Below are 22,146 nucleotides of genomic sequence, written 5' to 3'. Positions count from 1 at the left end.
TTTACTATACAGACAAGAGGCTGAATGTTCTCAAATGCAGGAACGTGAACAAGCATATTTCCCATTCAAACCACTAATTTACTTAGAGTTGACTGTACATTATATTAGTTGTAAGGCTATCTAGTTCAGCTGATCTGTCACTTGAAAGCTAATTTAAAATTAGCTAAATAGAATTCTCACCAACCAACGATGTGAGACTACCCCATCAGTGACAGACAAAAAAAGCAAAATAAAAAGGTTAATTGGAAATGTTATTAGTCATGTGTTAAACTTTTATCATGCTCAACGATCTGAGCGTTACTAACCGGGGCTGATATCTGAGGCTTGGTTATCTCGAGTAAAACGAGCCGGACGTAAGCTGATTTTGGAGGAGTAGGAATATGATCGCAATCGAAGGCCCTCGTCAACCAGTTCCTACATGAGAAACAAGTAATGTTTGAAAGCATGAGTATAAAACTTGTAGAGCACTTCATGTACGGATAAGCCGAAGTACTTAATGAGAGGATGGTATATTACTTGTGAAGTGGGTTCATATGCTGATGCAGACTGGCTGCGGGTGCAAGTGAGATCAGGAGAGGGAAGAGGGAAAGTTTCCTCTTTGTCTTCACTTCTCTCCACATCGGATGAGAGTGGGGAAAGTGGAGACTTTGGCCCGACGCTTTCTTCTTCACTGTCCACTTCCAGAGCCACCAGACTGGGACTGGAGTTATAAATGACAAATTAGTTAGACACTATAGGTACACACAACGCACCGGAGAAGACATCTGATTAATACCTGAGGTCACAGGTCTCCATTGGTGGACTGCCTCTCTGATCGGCCTGCTCGGAGGAGGCGGGACGGATCAGCCTTGTGAGGGCCAGATCGACAGGTGAAAGCAGGGGAGAGCCGGATGCAGAGGATGGGTAGAAGTCTTCTGAAAAGGGCGGAGGGGTATCGGTGGCTAAAAGAATTTCCTCCGAGTTGATGGTATCCCATAAACTGCCATCTGTCCCTGTACTGTACCTCGTCACTCCGCTGACATTGTACTTAATGTCAACATCATTCGCCTGAGGTGAAAACATAAGGCGGGACAGGAAAGAGCAAAAAGAAAGAAATTTATTAAGCAGCAAAGCAAAAACTGAAATTTTATAACTAAAAAGAAAGAGAATGACGTATGACCTGTGCGATGGTGTGGCCGCTGCTGTGGATCGCAGAGAGCAGAGGGTGGGCAGCTTCCTGAGTGAACTGGCTCTGTACTTCACTGGACGGCATGCGATCTCCATTTACTATGACAAGCATAAGAGATTCACTTTGGTTTAGAATAATTCAAACAGACTACTTCTTCTTGTCACACACACACACACACCACTTTCTTAGTAAAGATCAACTACTGCACACTCTTGATTACAATAATTCCTCCCAGCATCAGCCCCATCAGCCAGAAACTAGAGAGAGACGGCTCTCAAGGGCAGGATAAAATAATCAGGCGACTTATCCACACAAACAAATCAAGGAAACTTCACCATGACGTGGTCAAAAAAGCATGTCATCAAAATAGACCTTTGAATCATTTTTGCTTCTCTCTCCTGCTTTTTTCTGTTATTTGAAGTCTTTTTTTTTAACCATAATTCAGTCATCCTATTGCTTAAATGTCATGGCTTAACACGCATAAAGCAAAAACGTGATGACCTTTAAGGGGTTGTTTTTATAGAAACTTCCACATATGATCCTTTCAGGCAGCCTGTTTGTTTTCTGAGGGGGGAAAAAAAGCAGATTACTGATTTGCACTGAGTCATGCTCACTATCACTCTCTCTCTCTTTCCTTCAAGTGCTAGGTCAACACAGTGTTTACGAACACTCATTCTTAGCAATATTCAGAAATACAGGCAGTGACCTTGGTTAGATTTTAGATTTGAGCTCATAAAAATCCAATGATGAAAAATAAAAGAAACAATGTTGCCAAAGTTTTATATCCATGTGCATGGGGGTTTTTTCCCCAAAATTGAAGAGGTCATAAATACTTGAAATCAGAGTTGAAGTTGTTAGACTTGCTTGGCACTGAAGAGAGGCACGCATCTCTGTCTTAATCTCACCTTTCAAATCTGATCTGTTTTCCTTTTGTCGCCATATTAATTTTTTGTGACATTTTCTGGTCACTGAGCCTATTATACATGGTTAGGATCTGTTTGCGTGTGCTGCCTCTGGCATTCGGGAGTTATTTTGCCAATTAATAATCTCTTTTTAGGGCGACATAACATCAATATCTACTTTGTCTTAAAGTTTCTAAACACTACATACTTTGGTATTTAGACAGAAGTGAGGTTTTAGGACTGGTCAGAGTTTGTGTAGAAAGGAACAGTTAGTTCCAGGAGGCTGACGCAGGGAACTGGCAGTTACATCAAGGTTCCGATCTTGGAGTTAATGACCAGCAGGGGACGACACCTTTTCCTGCATACAGACTTTTGCTTGTATAGAAGTCTACGGCAGTGTTTCCCAACTACAGTGCCGCGGCACATAGGTGTGCCATGAGAAATGGTTAGGTGTGTCATGGAAGATTATCTGGTTCCACCTGATTTGTACTCTAAGCGATCGGTGTAACGGGCAGAACAATTACATTCTCTTCCACTAGAGGGCAGTACAACCAGTACTACAACTACAACTGCTCTAATTAAATGGGTTGATAACTGCCAATAAAACAGAAGAAGACAAAGAAGAAATTATATAATAGTCATGCTGTGAGTGAGAAAACACAGCGCGTAATAGCAATAGATAAATATTTGAAAAGAAAAAGTAGTCAATCTGACCTGGGTCCTGGGAAAAATTCCAACCCAGATGAAGTCCCTAGCATGAGTAGTGGCCAGAAGAAAGCAAAAACGGTATAATGGGGACAAACGGAGCCAATTCTGCTTTACCTGGTGCGCAGGGGGAAATGATCAATATGCTTTTTGTGACATTTTTGTTTGGTGGTGTGCCGTGTGATTTTTCTAATGTGAAATATGTGCAGTGGCTCCAAAAGGTTGGGAAACACTGGTCTACGGTCCTGTGCTCCCTCACTACGTGACCTCAATCGACATTTTTGTGATGACTCCCAGAGGACAATCACTAGTTTCAGACTATAGTGACTAAAACATGAATTTTATAATGTGAATCAGTCATTAACCGATGAGCATGCGGTGCTCTTTCACAGTCAGAATCATACCATATTCATCAGCTTGGGTTTCAAAACACTAAAATCACAAAAAAAGCTCAGTTTAAGTCTTCATAACAAGATGAACCAGTGGGTAACATACCATTAGGTACTTTTTTATAGTGTCTATGGTCCCAGCAGCTCCCTTATTTTGCAAGGGATCGCCTTAGATACATTCAGTGACTCCCTGAAGAGTTTGTGGGTGATAACAAGCTATTATACTGACCAGAGGTCTGAGGTAATGAGGTACAAATACTTGGTTACTGTACTTAAGCAGAACAGCACAATTCACCATTACTCCACACTTCAAAACATTAAACCAATATGAGTCTAGATGGAGGTAACAATAGCTCATGAAAAACTGTCTCATTGGTGTATCCATTACAAGGGCTTTCTGCCTACACAGAGATGAAAAAGGCAAATATATAAAAAATTTATGCATCGTTTATATCACTATGCTCGAGTTAAAATGGGTCGGAATGATCTGGAATGGCGTTTTTAGTCCAGATGTACATAAGTTGCGGTCACTGTACTTCAGCGTCTAGCTAGCACTACAATAGGAGGAGCAAGCATTTTAAGCATTTTAAGTAATTTAAAATGCAGTGTCACTAACAGTTCAACACACATCAGCAAACACACAAACTGTTTGTGTGCAGTTTGTCACACAGTGTGTTGCTAGCTAAAGGTGCAGCTGTTGCATTTCACAGGAAGAAAAGATAACTTCACTCAGACATGGAGAAAGATGTAAGAAAGAAAAAGATGTAGAAAGACGGGCCGGACAAAGGATGTAATGTCCTCATTTTTAAAAATATGACACTGGATCCGTATATGATGTGAATACAGTAAAGCACTGTACTGGGCTGGTGCACAGCCGGTGACGTGTTCCTGGTCAGAGTTGGTTTACATAAAGGGTAGCAGAGATTAAATTGAATTTAAGATGATGATGCTTTGGTTCATTCAACTTTTATAATACTGTCTAGTATAATGATAGTATAAACAGTACACTGCCAGTGTAGGGAACGGAAATCAGAGAAGCTAGCTCATGAAAAATTTGCTTACAGCTTGTTCAATTCAGTTGTGTAAATCCACAAAGACCAGCAGCAACATAGGTCAGCTGATCACAGCATGTACACAAAGAACACAGCTCACAATAATAAACAGGAGTAGAGCTCAGAATAGAAATGACTGAGTTCCCTCCAGTGAAATCCCACTTTAATGTTGGACTGTACTCATTTCCCTGTTCAAAAAAAGTTTGTATTCTCATGTGTTAATATCATTTAATTATTTAATTACTTTATTAATATAGCACAAGGTTCAGTTTACTTTTTTACAAAAATAGCTGCCCTCCAAAAAGCTACTTTTAACTTTTTTAATCTGAGCACATCCAGAGCTTGTAATTTTTCACTTTTACTTGGGTAAAGAATTTGAATCAGTGCTTTGACTTTTACCAAAGTAATTTCAACACAAGTATGTGTACTAGTAAAAAATGCTTTTACTTTTGACACCCCTGTCTATGACACTGTCAGATATTTTAATCTATATTTTATTGGTGTTCAGATATTTTTTTTCTCTTGCTTTTTTCTGAATCTTATTTTTTCTTCTTTTCTAATCTGCATTAGTGGTTTCCAGTTAACTTCAGATGAATCTTGTCTTTAGTGCCTATTAGAAAATGTGAGCGTTTGGTTTAGATTAAAGGTAAGGCAGATTAAGCTTCTTTGTATAACTCTGCATGTATTTATACAAAAATACACACTATAATGCCTGCCACATGATCTGTATATTGTGCAGAACAAAAAAAACACAACAGTAATGTGACCGTTGACTATGAAATGTAGTAATTTAAAGTAGCCTGAACAATGTCTCAAAGTAAAGTCCTGTTGAACGTGTACAGTGTACATAATTACTTGGGCAACTGTGAGGGAGTGGTGGTTGGCATTTTTATTTTAAACACGTGGAAAATTGCCTTCCTTGATGAGTGCACTTTCCACCCAGACTTTGATGTCTGGACCTGCCATGGCTGCACTAATGTAAAGGAAATCCTGGGCATCACAGAGGCATTTCCTCTTTGCTGCTCTCACACAGTGAAGACATACAAGTAGCGCACATGGAGCTCAAATATACAAGGCAGACTTCTCATATAGTTCCATGACTTTTATCTTGTTTTTATGTATCTGCTGTGACCTTTAAGTAGAACCTTTCACACAGGCAAAAACAAAGAACCACGATTCCAGTACTGGATCTAATGGTGACAGACACAAGCAGCACAAGTCTCGGCTGGTAGACTAATCGTAACACAAGCTAGCTCCAACAATAACTGCCACCGCTGAGTTATGTCAGTGAAACATGAGAAACTGTTATGATCATTTCAACAGATCTGGAAAAAACAATAACTCCAAATGACACTTTTTCACCACAGTAGCCCCAAGACACTGTCATCCCATCTAAAGCACTCAGGCCAAAAGAGAGTTTAAGAACTTGAGGAATATAAGGAGAAATCTGCAATCTGTGGAAAACAATGGGATCGATGCCTCGTGTTTTTCACGCGACACTACTTGACGCTGACACTTTATCGTAAACGCACACACATAATTTCATTTATACAGCATTTACAAGCGCCATTGAGTAGCACCAGAGCCTCTCCAAAGTTTACAACAAACTCTTCATTCTTCCACAGCATCACACAGGAAAATTAGCATTCGCAGTAACCGTGGTGACACCCGAAACACTTTAGCATCCTTTTCAACTTTTTTTTACTAGCCAATGAGCTTCAGCTTATATAGTCTTGAGCAGATGTTGGATTTAAAAGGGAATCAGTGTAAATGCATGTGTCTTATCTGAAATGTCAGCTTTTGTAAGCCGAGGACACTTTAGCTTGTTAACATTCCACCTCTTGCTTCGAGTACACAGCTCTACTGTTTGATCCAGGAGAGAATCGGGGGAGGGGATGGCAGGGCGACAAACCAGAGGGGGGGGGCATCTCATAGCTCAGACAAAGTCTGAGTGGGACAAGCCTGACCCCATTCCTGTCTTTGTCCCACTGACAGGGCAGATTCCTGGACCCCTGGATCGAGTCATTATGGAGCCAGTGCGGGTAAAGACACAACCAGCATCATCCAAAGACTCCCGGAGGACAATATGTCCATTTAATAAACGAATACCACCTCTGTGCCTAATACAGAAGCCCATCCCTGTCTGTGCCTGTGAAGCAGCAACCGCATCGATTTCCAATGATGTGATTCAAAACAGAGCTTCGCATATTGTGCTAAGACCACGAGAGAAACAGTTCCTCCCCAGGCTTCTGTACTAGCTTAATATGTTCTGTTCCCACACCCCGCTGTTCAGTGCAGCCACAAATATGTTGTTGTATTTTTTATGGATTACCCATTCATCATTTAATCCAGATGCTGAAGAGTTACTGCCGTAATATTAAAACGGAAAATAAAAAGTTGTGATTGCTGGGCCAAAACGTTGGACCAGTGAATAAATCATCTGAAAATACTTGAAGCAGAGGTCGAAGAGAAGAGAAGAGAAGAGAAGAGAGTTACCAGATAATGAGGATGAGTACTCTTCTTCATCATCATCGTCATCTAAAGACAGGACGAGCTGCTCTTCAAAAACCTTTAAGCAAACACAAAAAGCATGCACACCATTTCACTAAATTTACATATAGTTTACTTGAAAAAGTCATAAATGCATATGGCTGCATTCAAAAATCTGCAAACATCTACAACGTATGTATGTATACTCACACTGTCCACGAGCACATGCTCTTTCACATGTTGTTCCTTGTTGATGCCTGTGCAAAAGAAAAACACTTAACCAAAAGCTGAAGCCTGACACACAAACACCCTCATCTTCCTCCTCCTCCTCCTCTTGCTGCTGCTGCTGCTGCTACTCTAAAAAAGAGAGTTATGTGGAAGGCACAACATCAGGTTCTCTGGATGTGACTCTGCTATCCAGGAATGGAAAACTAACCAATCAGACTTTGCGCTCGTCCAAACCAGCAGGTCCAGAGAAAGAGCACAAGCTCCCTACTGTGGAGCTGTTATTTCAAGAGGATTAATGGACGGCTGCTAGAGTCGCGACGGGGTTAAGGTCAATACCGTGGTACACTTCCTGCTTCCCTTTATGAGTCGATGCTGCCACCTGCCATCTCTATGGTTACCAAAAAGAGTAGCCACAGGTTGAAGAAACACAAAATGTGTGTGTGTGTGTGAGACACAGATATAGAATGATAGAAAATAATTCGCGGCTGGCATCGAAGATTAGCAAAGATTACTCTCTGCATGTCTGCATGCCAGCCTGAACATGTCACCGCAGGGAAAGAGAAACAATGTGCTTCTTCGGTTTTCTCTGAAGGCTCAGATGTGCTGTGGCTGTGCCTTTTATGGTGTCTGTTGAAAGTGTTTTTCTAGTCTCTTTAGGTCCTAAGTGATGGATGTCTGATCATACCACTGTTTGCTCAAGTGAATCTGTGGCTGTTCATTTTTCCACTGCTCCAGAGTAAAGTCTCCAAACTTGCATGCCACCGCAGGCAGACAACACGCATGAGCTGTTTGCGCACGCGCAGATCAGTGTGATGACAATAGCAGGGTTGTAAGTAATTATTATTTTCATTATTGCAAAATCCTTTGATTGTTATTTTTGACAAATCAAACACTTTGTTTCGGCTACAAAGCATCAGAAAGCAGTTTAGAAATGACCGCTACAGGTTCTCAGAGCCTGGGATGAAGTCTTTATACTGCTAGACTGAGGTCCTTCAACATCTGCCAGAAAATGCTGAGGATTTTCTATGAGTCTGTTGTGGCCAGTGCGATCCTCTATGCTGTTGCATGCTGGGGGAGCAGGCTGAGGGTCGCAGATGCCAACAGACTTAATAAACTGATCCGTAAGGCCAGCAATGTTGTGGGGATGGAGCTGGACTCCCTCAAGGTGGTGTCGGAGAGGCGGATGCTGTCCAAGATAAAGACAATGTTGGATAACACCTCCCACCCACTCCATGACATGTTGGTCAGTCACAGGAGCTCGTTCAGTGAGAGACTGAGATTACCAAAAAGCACCACTGAACGACACAGGAAATCATTCCTGCCTGTGGCCATCTCCCTGTACAACGCATCCACTTAACACACTGTTTGCTGCTATAACTACACGTTTCTTTTTCAGCTATTTATTTATGAGTGACTTATGTATGTATGTATGTATATATATGTATATATTGTACTATTCTTAGTTAGTGTATTGTCTGTCTTGTCTTAATGTTGGTTTAAAATGGAGCACTGTAACAAAAAATAATTTCCCCCAGGGATCAATAAAGTATTCTGATTCTGATTCTGATTCTGATTTTGTCTGACTAAACAGTCCAAAGTCCAAATATGAGAGTAAGTGATCTGAAATATTGAAAAATGCAATGATCAGTTTATTATCTGTCAATCAAGAATTTGGATCATGACTAAGTTCATGGAAGAAACAGTACTGACATGTGTGTTTATGAACCTTTGTGTGTGTGTGTGTGTGTGTGTGTGTGTGGGGGGGGGGGGGGGGGGTTATACAGCCGGAAAGTCCATGTAATATGGGACAAGACACTGCTTTGGTGTGGACTGAGCTCAACCACTGCTTCTGTAGTAATAACATGGGTAAGGACAAACTTGATTAAAGCTATTTCTTATATTTACTGTCAATTAGTACAGTCGAAGACCATTCTTTATTCTAAAATCCATGATTCTAATCCAACATTTTTGGTGAAGACTTCCATTAAAGGTACAATCAGCTGCATTTTGAGGTTATTTAATAGAAGAAATACTGCTGTGCTCATAAATATAGACTGATTAGTGTGTAATTACATCTTCTAACGTACAAATTTGGAATTAATCCATAAAAATACACAGGAACAGACACCGGTTTGTGGATGCTGCCATGTTATCCCACCATCTTGGATACAGTGATAAATTGGACATGTGGTTAGAGACCGGCCCCATACAAAGTACACGAAAGGCTGGATAAACATTGGCCTAATATTTTTCAGATAAAAGCCTGAAAGTAATCAATTTCTCTGATATTATGAACACAAATTGACCACAATGCTACACATTAGTTTAATTCAGAACTTACCTTTGTTAGTCTGAACACCTTCATCTGTATCCCTCTTGCCCACCACAGTATCAGCTCTGAGCACATTGATCTTGGACAGAAACAGATGTTTGAGTAAATTAAAACTGCCATGAACTGTACAAAGAAACATGACATTATGATAAAGTACAATTATTTAGTCACTACTGCAGTCTTACTATAATATGTGTATATACAAACTATGTATGGATGTATGTCCATATGTACTCACATACAGATGGGCCAATCTGAACCAAACTTTGCATGAACAACATCACACATCCATTATTAACATCACTATGTTTTTTATTTGCGTATTCATCATCCAGGAATGTCAAATGTCTCTGTTTGCGTTTGCTTCAGATGTGAAGTTCAGTGTAGGTCGGCCTTTGCTTTGTTTTTGCTAGTATATCAATATCAATGTCAATTTTGTTTATAGAGCGCATTTCATTGCATTTAAACTCAATGTGCTTAACACTATGGGTGGGTTTTGATTATCGATTTATCAATTAAAATCGATTCTAGCTTAGATAACGTGTTATCGATCCTGAATTGATTTTTTAACATAAATTTATTTTGCCCGAAACGCCAGAATCTCAGGTGAAACCTCACAAAATTTCAACAACCACCAAGCAGCTAAAACAGTAAAAGAGAGCAGGAACACGGATTCTGCACAAAGACGTAAACACAACGCGCGGACCTGCCGACGGATCAGAATCAGTGAGATGTGGCTTTCTCACCCGACGGCACGGACTCTAAACAAACCTCTGTAACTTTGCTCTGCTTCACTTCAGCAGCATCAGGTAATGTTCATATGTTGTTTGATGACTTTCTTTCGTTTTTGATCTACTGCAGAATATTTTTAAGGTTATCTGCTATAAAATCCCAGGCAAGGAAAGTCGCCTTCATGTTTTTCTGTGTTTTATCCTCAGCTACTTTGACACAAAGGCATCTGCTGTGATGCTCACACTTTTGATAAAGTCTCAAGTGTCGGCTTTGTTTTTATAGCTATAAAAATATGGAAATGTACTGATACGTGATGAGAATTATAATATTTCTGACTGAGTCAAAATTTCCCAGATTCAAATCAAATCGAATCGATTCGGGACCTTGTGAATCAGAATCGAAACGATTCTAGAAATCAGTGACGACACCCAGTCCTACTTAACACACAGACACACACGTCCACACATAGATATTAATTATAAGCCTGTGAGAACAGAAACTCAAAATCTTTCTATTGGTTTTTCTGAGTGTAGACCCATTTGTAACTGACCTCAGGTCAGCAGGCATTATGTTCCAAAGAACAGGACCACATTGACTGAAAGCTCCCTCAGCTCACTTAGATCTAATTCTGGGAATAGTTAAGAGCTGCACCTGATGACCTGAGTGGTCTGATTGGGTTATCAACAGGAAGCAGGTCACAGAGTTATTGGAGAGGTCGAACCATTGTTTGCTTTATTAGCTCACAAAAGGATTTTCAAGCGTGTCCAAACATTAAAGGTGGACTCATTATATTGATTTTTAACTCCATATTTAAACTCGTGGACACTGCTATTGTAGTTTCACATGATCCACAGTTCAAAATAATCCTTACTTGATGCGACCCCTCAGCTTATCCTCTGCCTGAAACAATTTGCTTTGGCTTCTCGCTCTTTAAGGTAATCCCCTTAAGCCTGTTATCATCAGCTAACATCATCCATTTTCTTCCCTCGTGCCCTTCGTTTTACTGTACTGCAGAGGTAATGTATTTACTGCTTCACTCTTATCAAAACCTATGATTGTTAAAGAGCATGAGTGTTTACACAAGGGTTTACTAAACTTATGATATGGCCTTAACTTAACAACATAACTTTACATCAAGCACAGACAGGCATTGGAACAGTCTTTTGCATTTTCTTCCCTAAATTTTTTAACAGACATCCCCTGTGGTTTATTCTCACCATTTTAGAAACACTGAAGTCTTCTAGTCTTTCTCGCAGGACCATGATGCTATCCTGAGGGGAGCTTCCCGGGGTATGCCTCACAGAGAGGGCTAGAGAGTCGGTCCCAGGACAGAACCTCAGCATGTAAGAACTGTTGGACCACAAGCACCACACACCAGGAAGAGGGCTGACTGCAGGACCTGGAGAGCTGATGAGGAAAAGATTTACTACAATAATCCCCAATATATCAGCTATTGTACATACTTCTCAAGCTCAGTCTTTACAATGTTATTACTGCATGTGGAAATGTTAGAGGTTTATCATATTTAAAATAAATTTTATGCATGTGCATTTTGTGTATATTTCCATCTTAATTTCTTTCATCATTACTCATCATTTACTTCATAAAGCAATTATTTACGATATTACAGTAATACCTTCAAAAGGAAAATACTACTACCTTTCAATAGTCGAAAAGAGACAACAGTAAAATAATAAGAGTCTTACGCTGCTAGCAGCATGAACATGGCATGCTGTCCAGACTTTTGAGCTAATTGGAGGGGTGTGTCTCCATCCTGATTGGGTAAGGTCAATGCCCTTTGACCTCTTGGTTGGTGAATTAAGAATCGGGCAAGGTGAACCAAACCCAAACGCACCGCAACGTGGAGAAGGGTTTCTCTGGGATGATGTTTGACAGCTGGAGAAAAAGAAAAGAAAAGAAAGAATTATCTGGAGGGAGAAAGATGCTGAATAATCTTTCAATCGAGGAGATGTTTAAAAAGCGCTGACACATGTAAAACAGCCTTCTTAGCATGTGTCTTCTGAGTAATCAATGTCAGAATTGTTTGTGTGATTTGTTCATGTAAACAAAAATGACTTTTAGTCAATATGAATGTATTTGGAAATCCCAAATATCAAAAGCGGTATTAGCTTCAAGAATCCAGAACTTTTCCTGCTATTTCAAATAGACTTCCAGTGCATCAACACAGCAGCAGGGCACTGTGCATATAAGGAATGAGTGACTCTGCGTTCTGCCTGTATGCACTATATGAATATTATCATTGCCAACTAAAACCAAATGCTTTCCTAAGCAAACACCTGCTGTGACACAGTTGCTAGATCTAGCCTCCTGCTCACTGGAGTATAAGGGAACATAAACAATGAGTATGAGGACATGTCAGCAGTCGTTATTCCCTATGACTGACTGATCTTTTAACAGTCTGTAGTCTAATGTAGGGCAGCAGGAAAGAGCAAGCGAAAAACCACCAGTAAAATCCTTCTCTCTACATCGTTGTCGTCTTGTAAGCTCAGGAAGAAACTTTAAAAAAGACTTTATCTTCTGGGTCTTCCCCCCGTCTGTGGGTGAGAGTTACCATGGTACCATCTTTCCAGTGCAGAAACAATGTGCAGAACAATTCAACTATTTCTCTTCTCCTTTCCAATTCTTGTTGAAACCCCAAAATGAACTGAAATGTCCTGCCGCCTCAACAATGGTGCCATTAAATTGTGACCCAGTTTGGAGAGGGCTGCGAATGCTGCACATGCTCTTTATGCAAAGTTCAACAAACAAGCACGTCATTGTCAAATTGTTGCCATTGCAAATAGTGCACCACATGGCTATGGGGGCCAAGAGCTACTTTGAATTTGCACCACACCCAAGCTTTGCATCAGCATTTGCTTTTTTTTTTTAAGCAAACCATGACCATACATGCATTGTCAAATACAAGGACACACACACACACACACAGTCTGAATGCAGCCTTTAGCACTACATGTGAATATGCTGCTTTAGGCTGCCTATAGTCTCATTTGCTTTTTCTTCTTATGATGAATACAAACAGTCTGGAATTGTAAAGGCATAACGAAACAGCTGGACCAGTATATGTAATTCCTAATTTCTTATTTTCATTAAAATTTTGTTATACTGTTGAGCATTTTAATCCTTTTCATTACAAAGGATAGCACAAAACATAATAAATAACTCAATCTAAGGCTAGATGCCAGAAACTCTAGCAATGGGAGTGTAGTGCAAAGGGTTGTGGAAGTTGATTTAGCAGCCACGGAGGTCTGCAGGACAACTCTAATCTGACCAAGAAAGAATAATGGCAATAATTACTTTGTCTTTGGAGCAAACCAGCCTCTGCCCGACTGGCTGCCTGGTCCTCTGAATCATGTGATGACTGAGGTGAGCCGCACAGTCAGATCTCATTGGGTTTGAAACCACTGAACACCAGAGCACCGGAGCAATAATGACCTGAAGGATTAATACGTTCCTTTCCTCAAAACTACAAAAAAAAATGTTTTCCAAATGATTCAATTACTTTACTTTTGTGATATCAACGTGTGAAGATAGTAGGCACCTTGTGTGCTCCTTTCTAGCACAATGTTTTATTTATTGTTTTATATTATCTAATACCAGACCTTGCTGCAACCACTCTGTTTCATCTCTGTCTGAAACCAACAGTTTCCCCATATTTCCCTTTAAGGTCAACTTTTCTGATTGGCTGCCCCTTTTTAACAGTGTTGACTGGCAAGTAGGTGGGGTTTCTCTACTCACAGCCAGAGCTGTGTGGCTGAAGTCATGATATTAGGCATATCCACTCTCAGTGGCATCGTTAGACAGCCAAGAGACTGTCCTTATTATATTAAACTTGACCAAGTTTCCATACACTCATCATGCTAATTTGCAGCTTTTAATAATTTTTTTGAAAATTTCTTTTTCCAGGGTGGAATATTTTTACAGCATATATCTTACTTTTTTTTAAAAAAAAAAAAATCTATGCACAAGTTTACATTTATTTTGGATTTTCTCTAAAGCACAAAGGCACAACAGTATTTGGTTAAATTTCCCGATAACAATTGCACATTGACCAGACACTTTAACTAGCTTGTAGCATAATTTTGGATGGATATTTGACCACTCTTCTTAGCAGTATTGGTAAAAGCCTTTCTGATGTGTATTTGGGATTGTGTATCACTCTCCTGTTGTAACACTCAGTTGGTATCAGTACCACAGCAGCAAAACAGCCCCAAAGCATGATGCTGCCACCACTGTGCTTAACAGTTAGTGCAGTCTTCTTGGGTTTAAAAACCTTACCTTTACCTTACCTGCCTCCAAACAAACTCTTGTCAATGTGACAAAAGAGCTCAATCTTTCTGTCTTATGCCCATAAAACTTTTCTCCAGAAGCGATTTGACTTGTCCATGTGGGCAGCTGCAAATTTTAGTTGATTTCCTTTATCAGCGCCCTCTCATTTGTTCATCCATCCATCCATTCGCTTCCGCTTATCCTTTTCAGGGTCGCGGGGGACGCTGGAGCCTATCCCAGCTGTCATAGGGCGAAAGGCGGGGTACACCCTGGACAGGTCGCCAGTCTGTCGCAGGGCCAACACATAGGGACAGACAACCATTCACACTCACATTCACTCGCACATTCACACCTAGTGGCAATTTGGATTAACCAATTAACCTATCCCCACAAGCTGCATGTCTTTGGACGGTGGGAGGAAGCCTCTCATTTGTTGATGACGCAAAACACGTTCCACTGAGAACAGCGACTGGTATTCCTGCAGTTTACAGGTCATGTCAGGCTTGAGTTGGTGGTTCCTGGGTTGTTCTTGAACATTCTAACCAAGTTCCTCTCATCTGAGGCTGGCAGGTTGGGTTTTCTTCCAGACCTTGGCAAGTGCCAACATATCCAAAAAACTTGTGATTGCTTACAGTTGTTTGATCTAATGATCTTGCAATCTCTGATTATTTAGAAATGGCTTCAAGAGACCTCAACTTGTGTAAATCTACCGTTATTACTTGGACATTCCCATTTTTCAGAGTACTGGTCAATCTAATGAGTGCTGTCAAAAAATTTGTTTTATTGCTGGCAAAAAAAACAGTTAATCATGATTGAATCATGATTGAATCATGATTATTAACGAGATGTTAATAGGCCTTCACCTTGTCACATTAAAAGACATAAAAGAATCTTCAGCACCACGTAAAAGTTTAAAGTCAAAGCATGTATATATTTGAGCCTGTGTGGATGAAAGCTTCAAAATAAATTCAAAGTTGTGTACCCACAATTGTACTTTTTAAAGTCATTAAAGATGTGTGGTGTACAATTATTCTACCATGGAAAAAGAACATGAAGCAAAAATAATACGAAAACACATTTGGGCTTTAGAGATAGAAACCTGAGATGCAAGTGGTTACTGAAGTCTCCAGAAACTAACCTCCGACTTAAAGTTGGACGTTTCATTTCATTACCTTCTTTAGGTTGGCCATCTGTTTTCCACTGCTGAGGGTAATCCATGTTAGCCAAAGCATGTGTGATCTTCTCATCCAGCAGCCGAAGATCAGCTGAACTTTTATTGATCTCCACCTCCTGCTCAAGGTGAGCTAACTGTTCAACAAAGAGCTCATCATCCTCTCCCTGTGCGCAACAAGGAAACTTCTTCAGGATCTCTAAGAAGCTCTGGGGGTCAAGCTGGTCTCTGTTTTCACTTAGGTATTCTGCTACTTCCTGGGCATCATCCCTGACGTACTTAAAGGACGCTTCCCCCTCACAAGGTTTGACTTTGTTCTCAATGTGAAAGTAGGATGTGACAAAAACAACTTCCTCAAGGTTGTGGCCTGTGGAATATAGAGAAAATCATTTTAAAAAATCAAAGCAGGAAGTGATGACAACGTGAGAGCCAAAGTGGTTGACTAAAGGACATACCTGGAACTGTGAAGCAGAGACTCAAGCCATCATTGGCTCTTTTTGCTCTAATCACGTGTGCAAGTCTAGAGCCTTGTACAACAATGTAGAAATCTGCATGTTCAGAAACTCTGGTTTGCAGCCTTACATGAGCCTCCACTTGTCCCTGGTTTGAGAAACAGAAAGTCAGGCAATATTATCGCCCTTGAGCATGATTTCTAGTAGAACTGAAGAATATTCTATCACTTTGGCTAGAAATCACCAACTTATGCGATTGAGTCCAATGATGATGTTTCAAAGATGTGTACCAAGTTTGCAAGAACTTGCAATCAGTTGCAATTCAGAGCAACTTTTGTGCATCAAGACAGTGATAAAACAGTAACTAGAAAAATTTGCATTTCCTGCGAAAATGCAGTGTGGATGCTTTAAAGCTGAAGCTGTATGCAAAAAGTAGCTGAAAAAGCTGAAAAGTTGCAGAAATTGTAAAAACTTTGCAGAAGCAAAGGAACTTTGCTAAAATGGAATAACTTAGCAGAACTGCAATATCTTAGAGGAAACATAATACTTGGCAGAAATACAATAGCATAGCAGAACTTAGCAGAAATATTGTAACTTACCAGAAACATAACTTCTCAAAAATACAAGAATTTAGGAGAAATAGTATAAGATAACAGAAAGAATATATTTAGACAAAAATACTTAAGCATTACAGAAACACTATGATTTAGAAAAATAGTACAACATAGCAGAAATACTGTGATTTACCAGAGACACTGTGATGAACTATGAATATTGTAATTTTAAATTAAGACTATGTTTTAGCACAAATATTATAATTTGGCAGAAATACTATGATACAGCACAAATACTCTGGTTTAGCACAAATATTATAACATAGCAGAAATACAATTATATAGCAGAAATGCTATATTTAGAAAGAAAAATATAATATAGTAGAAATAGTATGATTGAGCAGAAATACTACAATATAGCATAATAACAATGATTTAGCAGAAATACTATGATTGAGCAGAAGTACTAAGATGTAGTAAAAGTACTTTGATTTAACAGAAATACAATTATGGAGGAGTAATACTTTAAAATGGGAGAAATATTGATACACACACACACATACACAGAGCCTAAAGGGAAGAGTATTTGTGCCATGGAGTGTTAAGAATGTGAGGTCCATATTAGAAAAGCTGGTAAAATCATAAAAGTTTGCAGAATTGTAATAAATGATGAATATGAATTACTGGTCTGTGACAGTGTATTAATTTGTAGGGAAAAAAACATGTTGACCAAGGTGGAATCAAACCCACGATCTTTGGCTTGCAGACCCGTGTCATTACCAACTGCGCCACTGGGAAAGAGAGGAGCCATTTTGAAAAACAGGGTGATGAGCAGTCAGAATTAGATCCCGGTGAGAGGAGAAAAACGCCGTTTTTTGGAGTTACAAAACGTTGTGTAACTCAAAAACTAGGTAGACTAGAGGCATAATTCTTGTACTGGGTGAATCAGCGGACTTTGGTGTACTTTGACTGCGATTTTCATTGCTCTTTGTACAACCGTCGCTGAGATATGACGAGAGAGGAAACGGAAGACCTCAGACATGATTGGCTGGCTGGGAAGCCGTGCAGGCCCTGATATGTGATATGTGTCTGAGTCCGCACAGAGGATTGGCTGCCTGGCAGAAATATATAGAAATAGTATGATTAAGCATAAATACTACATTTAGCAGAAATACTATATTAAGCACAAATCCTATAAAAAGCAGAAATAGTATATTAAGCACAAATCCTATTAAAAGCAGAAATAGTATATTAAGCACAAATCTTATAAAATAGCAGAAATAGTATGATTTAGCACAATAGTAATAAGTTAAACAGAAAAATTGGAAAAGCAAAATGGACAGCTGAAGAAATGCTGAACATGCTATCGTGAGTGTTCTCGGTGGTCAGGAACAAATGTAATTGCATGGCAGGATGCTGTAAACGGACCAAACTTCAGCCAGGAGAACAACTGAGATAATCCATCCACAATACGAGGTTAGTCATTCATATACTGCTGCATGGGCTGGGCTGTAGTTACATCCTAAGGTTTTAAAAACTGAGCTTAAATAAATGATTAGCGGTAATAAAAGCCGAGGGAGGTCAACAGTGATCGCTGACTGTTTTAGGAGCTTTTTGAGATCAAATAGAAGAAAATACATAACATTAAACATGTTAACAACACAAATGCCATATTAAACGCAGACTACTTTAGACCCGGAAGTAGGATTCGTCGCGTCATCACTGAACAACCGGATTGCAGTCTATTTCTCATAATGACGACTCCCCTCAAACAAATGACCATAATTTCCTAACCGTAGGGGCTAGAGCGGTCATTCTTACACCGTTTTGTTCAGAAGAGATGGGGGAATCTTCAAGTGTTGACAATTTATCATTAAAATAGGAATTTTTAGAGATATATGACATGGATGACTTGTTGACTTAGAAGCCACGAATTCCCCAATATGCAAATTTGAATGTCTCAGACCACATATATGATTGGCTGGCTGGGAAGCCGTGCAGGCCCTGATTTGTGGATTTGAATTCCTCAGCCCTCAGATATGATTGGCTGGCTTAGAAGCCATGAAGGCCCCAATATGCAAATTTGAATGCCTCAGGACACATATATGATTGGCTGGGAAGCCGTGCAGGCCCTGATTTGAAAATTTGAATGTCTCAGTCCTCACAGAGGATTGGCTGCCTGGGGACCTGGCAGAAATATATAGAAATACTATGATTAAGCATAAACACTACATTTAGTAGAAATACTATGTTTTAGCACAAATACTATAAAAAGCAGAAATACTATAATTTAGCAGAAATACTATATTAAGCACAAATCCTATAAAAAGCAGAAATAGTATGATTAAGCATAAACACTACATTTAGTAGAAATATTATGTTTGAGCAAAAATCCTATAAAAAGCAGAAATACTATATTAGGCACAAATCCTATAAAAAGCAGAAATAGTATGATTAAGCATAAATACTACATTTAGTAGAAATACTATGTTTTAGCACAAATAGTATAAAAAGCATAAATACTGTAATTTAGCAGAAATACTATATTAGGCACAAATTCTATGAAAAGCAGAAATAGTATGATTAAGCATAAATACTACATTTAGTAGAAATACTATGTTTTAGCACAAATCCTATAAAAAGCAGAAATACTGTACTATGATTTAGTAGAAAAACTATAAATAATCAGAAATACTATATTTGGCAGAAATACTATATTTTGCACAAATCTTATAAAATAGCAGAAATAGTATGATTTAGCACAATAGTAATAAGTTAAACAGAAAAATTGGAAAAGCAAAATGGACAGCTGAAAAAATGCTGAACATGCTGAGGGTCCCTCAAATATACTTGTTAAATGAAAAAATCAGCAAAAAAATGCACAGGGAGAGAGAAGTAAGTTTCTAGGTCAGCCTGGGAGCTGCTGAATTTGAATCCACCAATCAGAGAGCCTGTGTACTTTTTCCCGCCAAAACAGGTGCATCTATTTACACACGCAGCACAGAGAGGCACAGGATTATTGCAGCCTATTTCTCATAGTGACGACTCCCCTCAAACAAATGACCATAATTTCCTAACCGTAGGGGCTAGAGCGGTCATTCTTACACCGTTTTGTTCAGAAGAGATGGGGGAATCTTCCAGTGTTGACAATTTATCATTAAAATGTGACTTATTAAAGATATTTGACTTCTAATGCACCATAACTGAGTAGAGCGAAGCAAAAACTGGCTTGACTTGCCCTCAAACAACGCTTTGTAACTCGAAATCTATTTGGAGTATCGATATCATTCTTTCACCGTAAGAGACAGCAGGCTTTGGTGAATAGTCATGGAAATTTTCAGGTCTCTGTGGAAATCCAACAAAAAGTTATGACGAGAGAAAAAAGTGGTTCATTTCCAGGGTTTGAAATCTGAAGAAATCTGAGCGACGGACGAATTTCCTACCCTCAAACAAGTCCAACTCATTTCAGAACGGTAATACGTGAGAAAGAAATTCTTGAATTGTGAGCGTCACGAGTGTCTGAAGATATACCGGGACAAGCCTCATGTCTTAACTTTGCTTCGTTAAGGAGATATGACGATTCGAATATGCCTCTCATTACAGAAATGCAGCGGTGATTTTGAACAAACTCTCCATTGACTTTATATGGAGAGTTTTCCGACATTGTGTTGGTCTGAGGAGATTTGCGAAAGTTCTATGAATACCACAACAATGATAGTGACATTTTCGGAAACCCAGCAAAAATACCTATGTTTTGATGTATAATTTGTGGAAGTTGAGTGAAGATTGAGCAAGTAGCAAGAAGTTGTTCGGACATGAAGAGAAGACTGCAAAACCTTCAGTGGCACACTGGAAGCCAAGTGCATAGCAACCATGACAACGCATGTATTTTGTGAAAAATCACAATTTTGCAACTGAAAACTTTAAGAGGCATAAAGGTAAAATGGTAAAAGATTTGAAAAAGCTGAATCATACCTGAATAGCCCAATAATTTGAGAACATTTTAAAGTTTGAATGGTTGTTCTACGTGAAAATATGAGGAAGTAGTTAAGTTTCAGAAACAAGCAAATTTTAGCAGAATTGCAGAAGTTTCCCATTCATTCAATGGGACAAATTAAGCTTAATATTTTAAAAAGTATAATAGTGAAAAATACCAAAAGACATAGCAGGAATTAGCAGAAATAGCAGAATATTTTAAAATTTGAACGGTGAAAATCGGCTGAAAATTGTGGAAGTAGTTAAGTGCCAAAAAGTGTACGGAAGTCCCAAGAGGAACTCAAGAGTGTGGATGCTTAAAGCATCCACACAATAAGACAGAGCCACTCTGCTGTCAGTGTGCAAGAGAATGTGATAACAAAGCAATTAACTCTGATACATCGATGATAATCATGAACTTATTGCGAATCTATTGCCATCAACATGCACAGAATTTCTCACTAAACATTAATTGTGTGGATGCTTTAAGCATCCACACTATTGAGTTCCTGTTTCTCTTTATTCTTTATTATCTTTATTATTATTGTGTGGATGCTTTAAGCATCCACACTATTGAGTTCCTGTTTCTCTTTATTCTTTATTATCTTTATTATTATTATTCTTCAAGTTGCTTCCGTACACTTTTCGCCGTAGAACTACTTCCACAATTTTTGTGCTATTTTCACCGTTCAAATTTTAAACTATTCTGCTATTTTTGCTCTTTCCGGCTATGACTTTTGCTATTTTTTGCTATTATACTTTTTAAAATATTAAGCTTTTTTCCTTTAATTTGTCCCATTGAAATGAATGGGAAACTTCAGCAATTCTGCTAAAATTTGCTTGTTTTTGAAACTTAACTACTTCCTCATACTTTCACCTAGAACAACCATTCAAATTTTAAAATGTTCACAAATTATTGGGCTATTCAGGTATGATTCAGCTTTTTCAAATCTTTTACTGTTTTACTTTTATGCCTCTTAAAGTTTTGAGTTGCAAAATTGTGATTTTTCACAAAATACATGTGTTGTTATGGTTGCTATGCTCTTGGCTTCCAGTGTGCCACTGAAGGTTTTGCAATTTTCACTTCATGTCCGAACAACTTCCTGCTACTTGCTCAATTTTCACTCAACTTCCACAAATTATACATCAAAACGTAGGTATTTTTGCTGGCTTTCAGAAAATGTCACCATCATTGTTGTGGGATTTATAGAATTTTGGCAAATCTCCTCAGACTAACACAAGGTCAGAAAACTCTCCATATAAAGTCAATGGAGAGTTTGTTCAAAATCACCGCTGCATTTCTGTAATGAGAGGCATATTCGAATCGTCATATCTCCTTAACGAAGCAAAGTTAAGACATGAGGCTTGTCCCGGTATATCTTCAGACACTCGTGACGCTCACAATTCAAGAATTATTTTCTCACCTATTACCGTTCTGAAATGAGTTGGACTTGTTTGAGGGTAGGAAATTTGTCCTTCGCTCAGATTTCTTCAGATTTCAAACTGTGGAAATGAACCACTTTTTTCTCTCGTCATAACTTTTTGTTGGATTTCCACAGAGACCTGAAAATTTCCATGATTGTTCACCAAACCCTGCTGTCTCTTACGGTGAAAGAATGATATCGATACTCCAAATAGATTTAGAGTTAGAAAGCGTTGTTTGAGGGCAAGTCAAGGCAGTTTTTGCTTCGCTCTACTCAGTTATGGTG

The 22,146-nt window shown here is 39.0% G+C and overlaps 1 protein-coding gene across 3 annotated transcripts in view; it reads right to left on the bottom strand.

Moving 5' to 3' along the window:
* arhgef28a (Rho guanine nucleotide exchange factor (GEF) 28a) overlaps positions 1-22,146 on the bottom strand; it is a 67,662-nt gene that overhangs the window by 26,244 nt on the left and 19,272 nt on the right. For all 3 annotated transcript variants that reach the window (XM_026173290.2, XM_026173291.2, XM_080303538.1), the window contains exons 3-13: positions 15,912-16,056; positions 15,458-15,823; positions 11,705-11,894; positions 11,216-11,405; positions 9,276-9,345; positions 6,917-6,963; positions 6,713-6,785; positions 1,160-1,266; positions 776-1,047; positions 517-700; positions 306-414 (exon numbers count right to left, since the gene is read on the bottom strand). In XM_026173290.2, the coding sequence (XP_026029075.2) occupies positions 306-414; positions 517-700; positions 776-1,047; positions 1,160-1,266; positions 6,713-6,785; positions 6,917-6,963; positions 9,276-9,345; positions 11,216-11,405; positions 11,705-11,894; positions 15,458-15,823; positions 15,912-16,056 (1,753 nt within the window). The remainder of the gene's footprint in view (positions 1-305; positions 415-516; positions 701-775; positions 1,048-1,159; positions 1,267-6,712; positions 6,786-6,916; positions 6,964-9,275; positions 9,346-11,215; positions 11,406-11,704; positions 11,895-15,457; positions 15,824-15,911; positions 16,057-22,146) is intronic.

This window comes from Astatotilapia calliptera, chromosome 7 (genome assembly GCF_964374335.1).
Source record: "Astatotilapia calliptera chromosome 7, fAstCal68.1, whole genome shotgun sequence".
NCBI classification, from domain to species: Eukaryota; Metazoa; Chordata; class Actinopteri; order Cichliformes; family Cichlidae; genus Astatotilapia; species Astatotilapia calliptera.
Note: the sequence above shows the minus strand (reverse complement) of the source record. Positions and strands in the feature narration are given on the sequence as shown.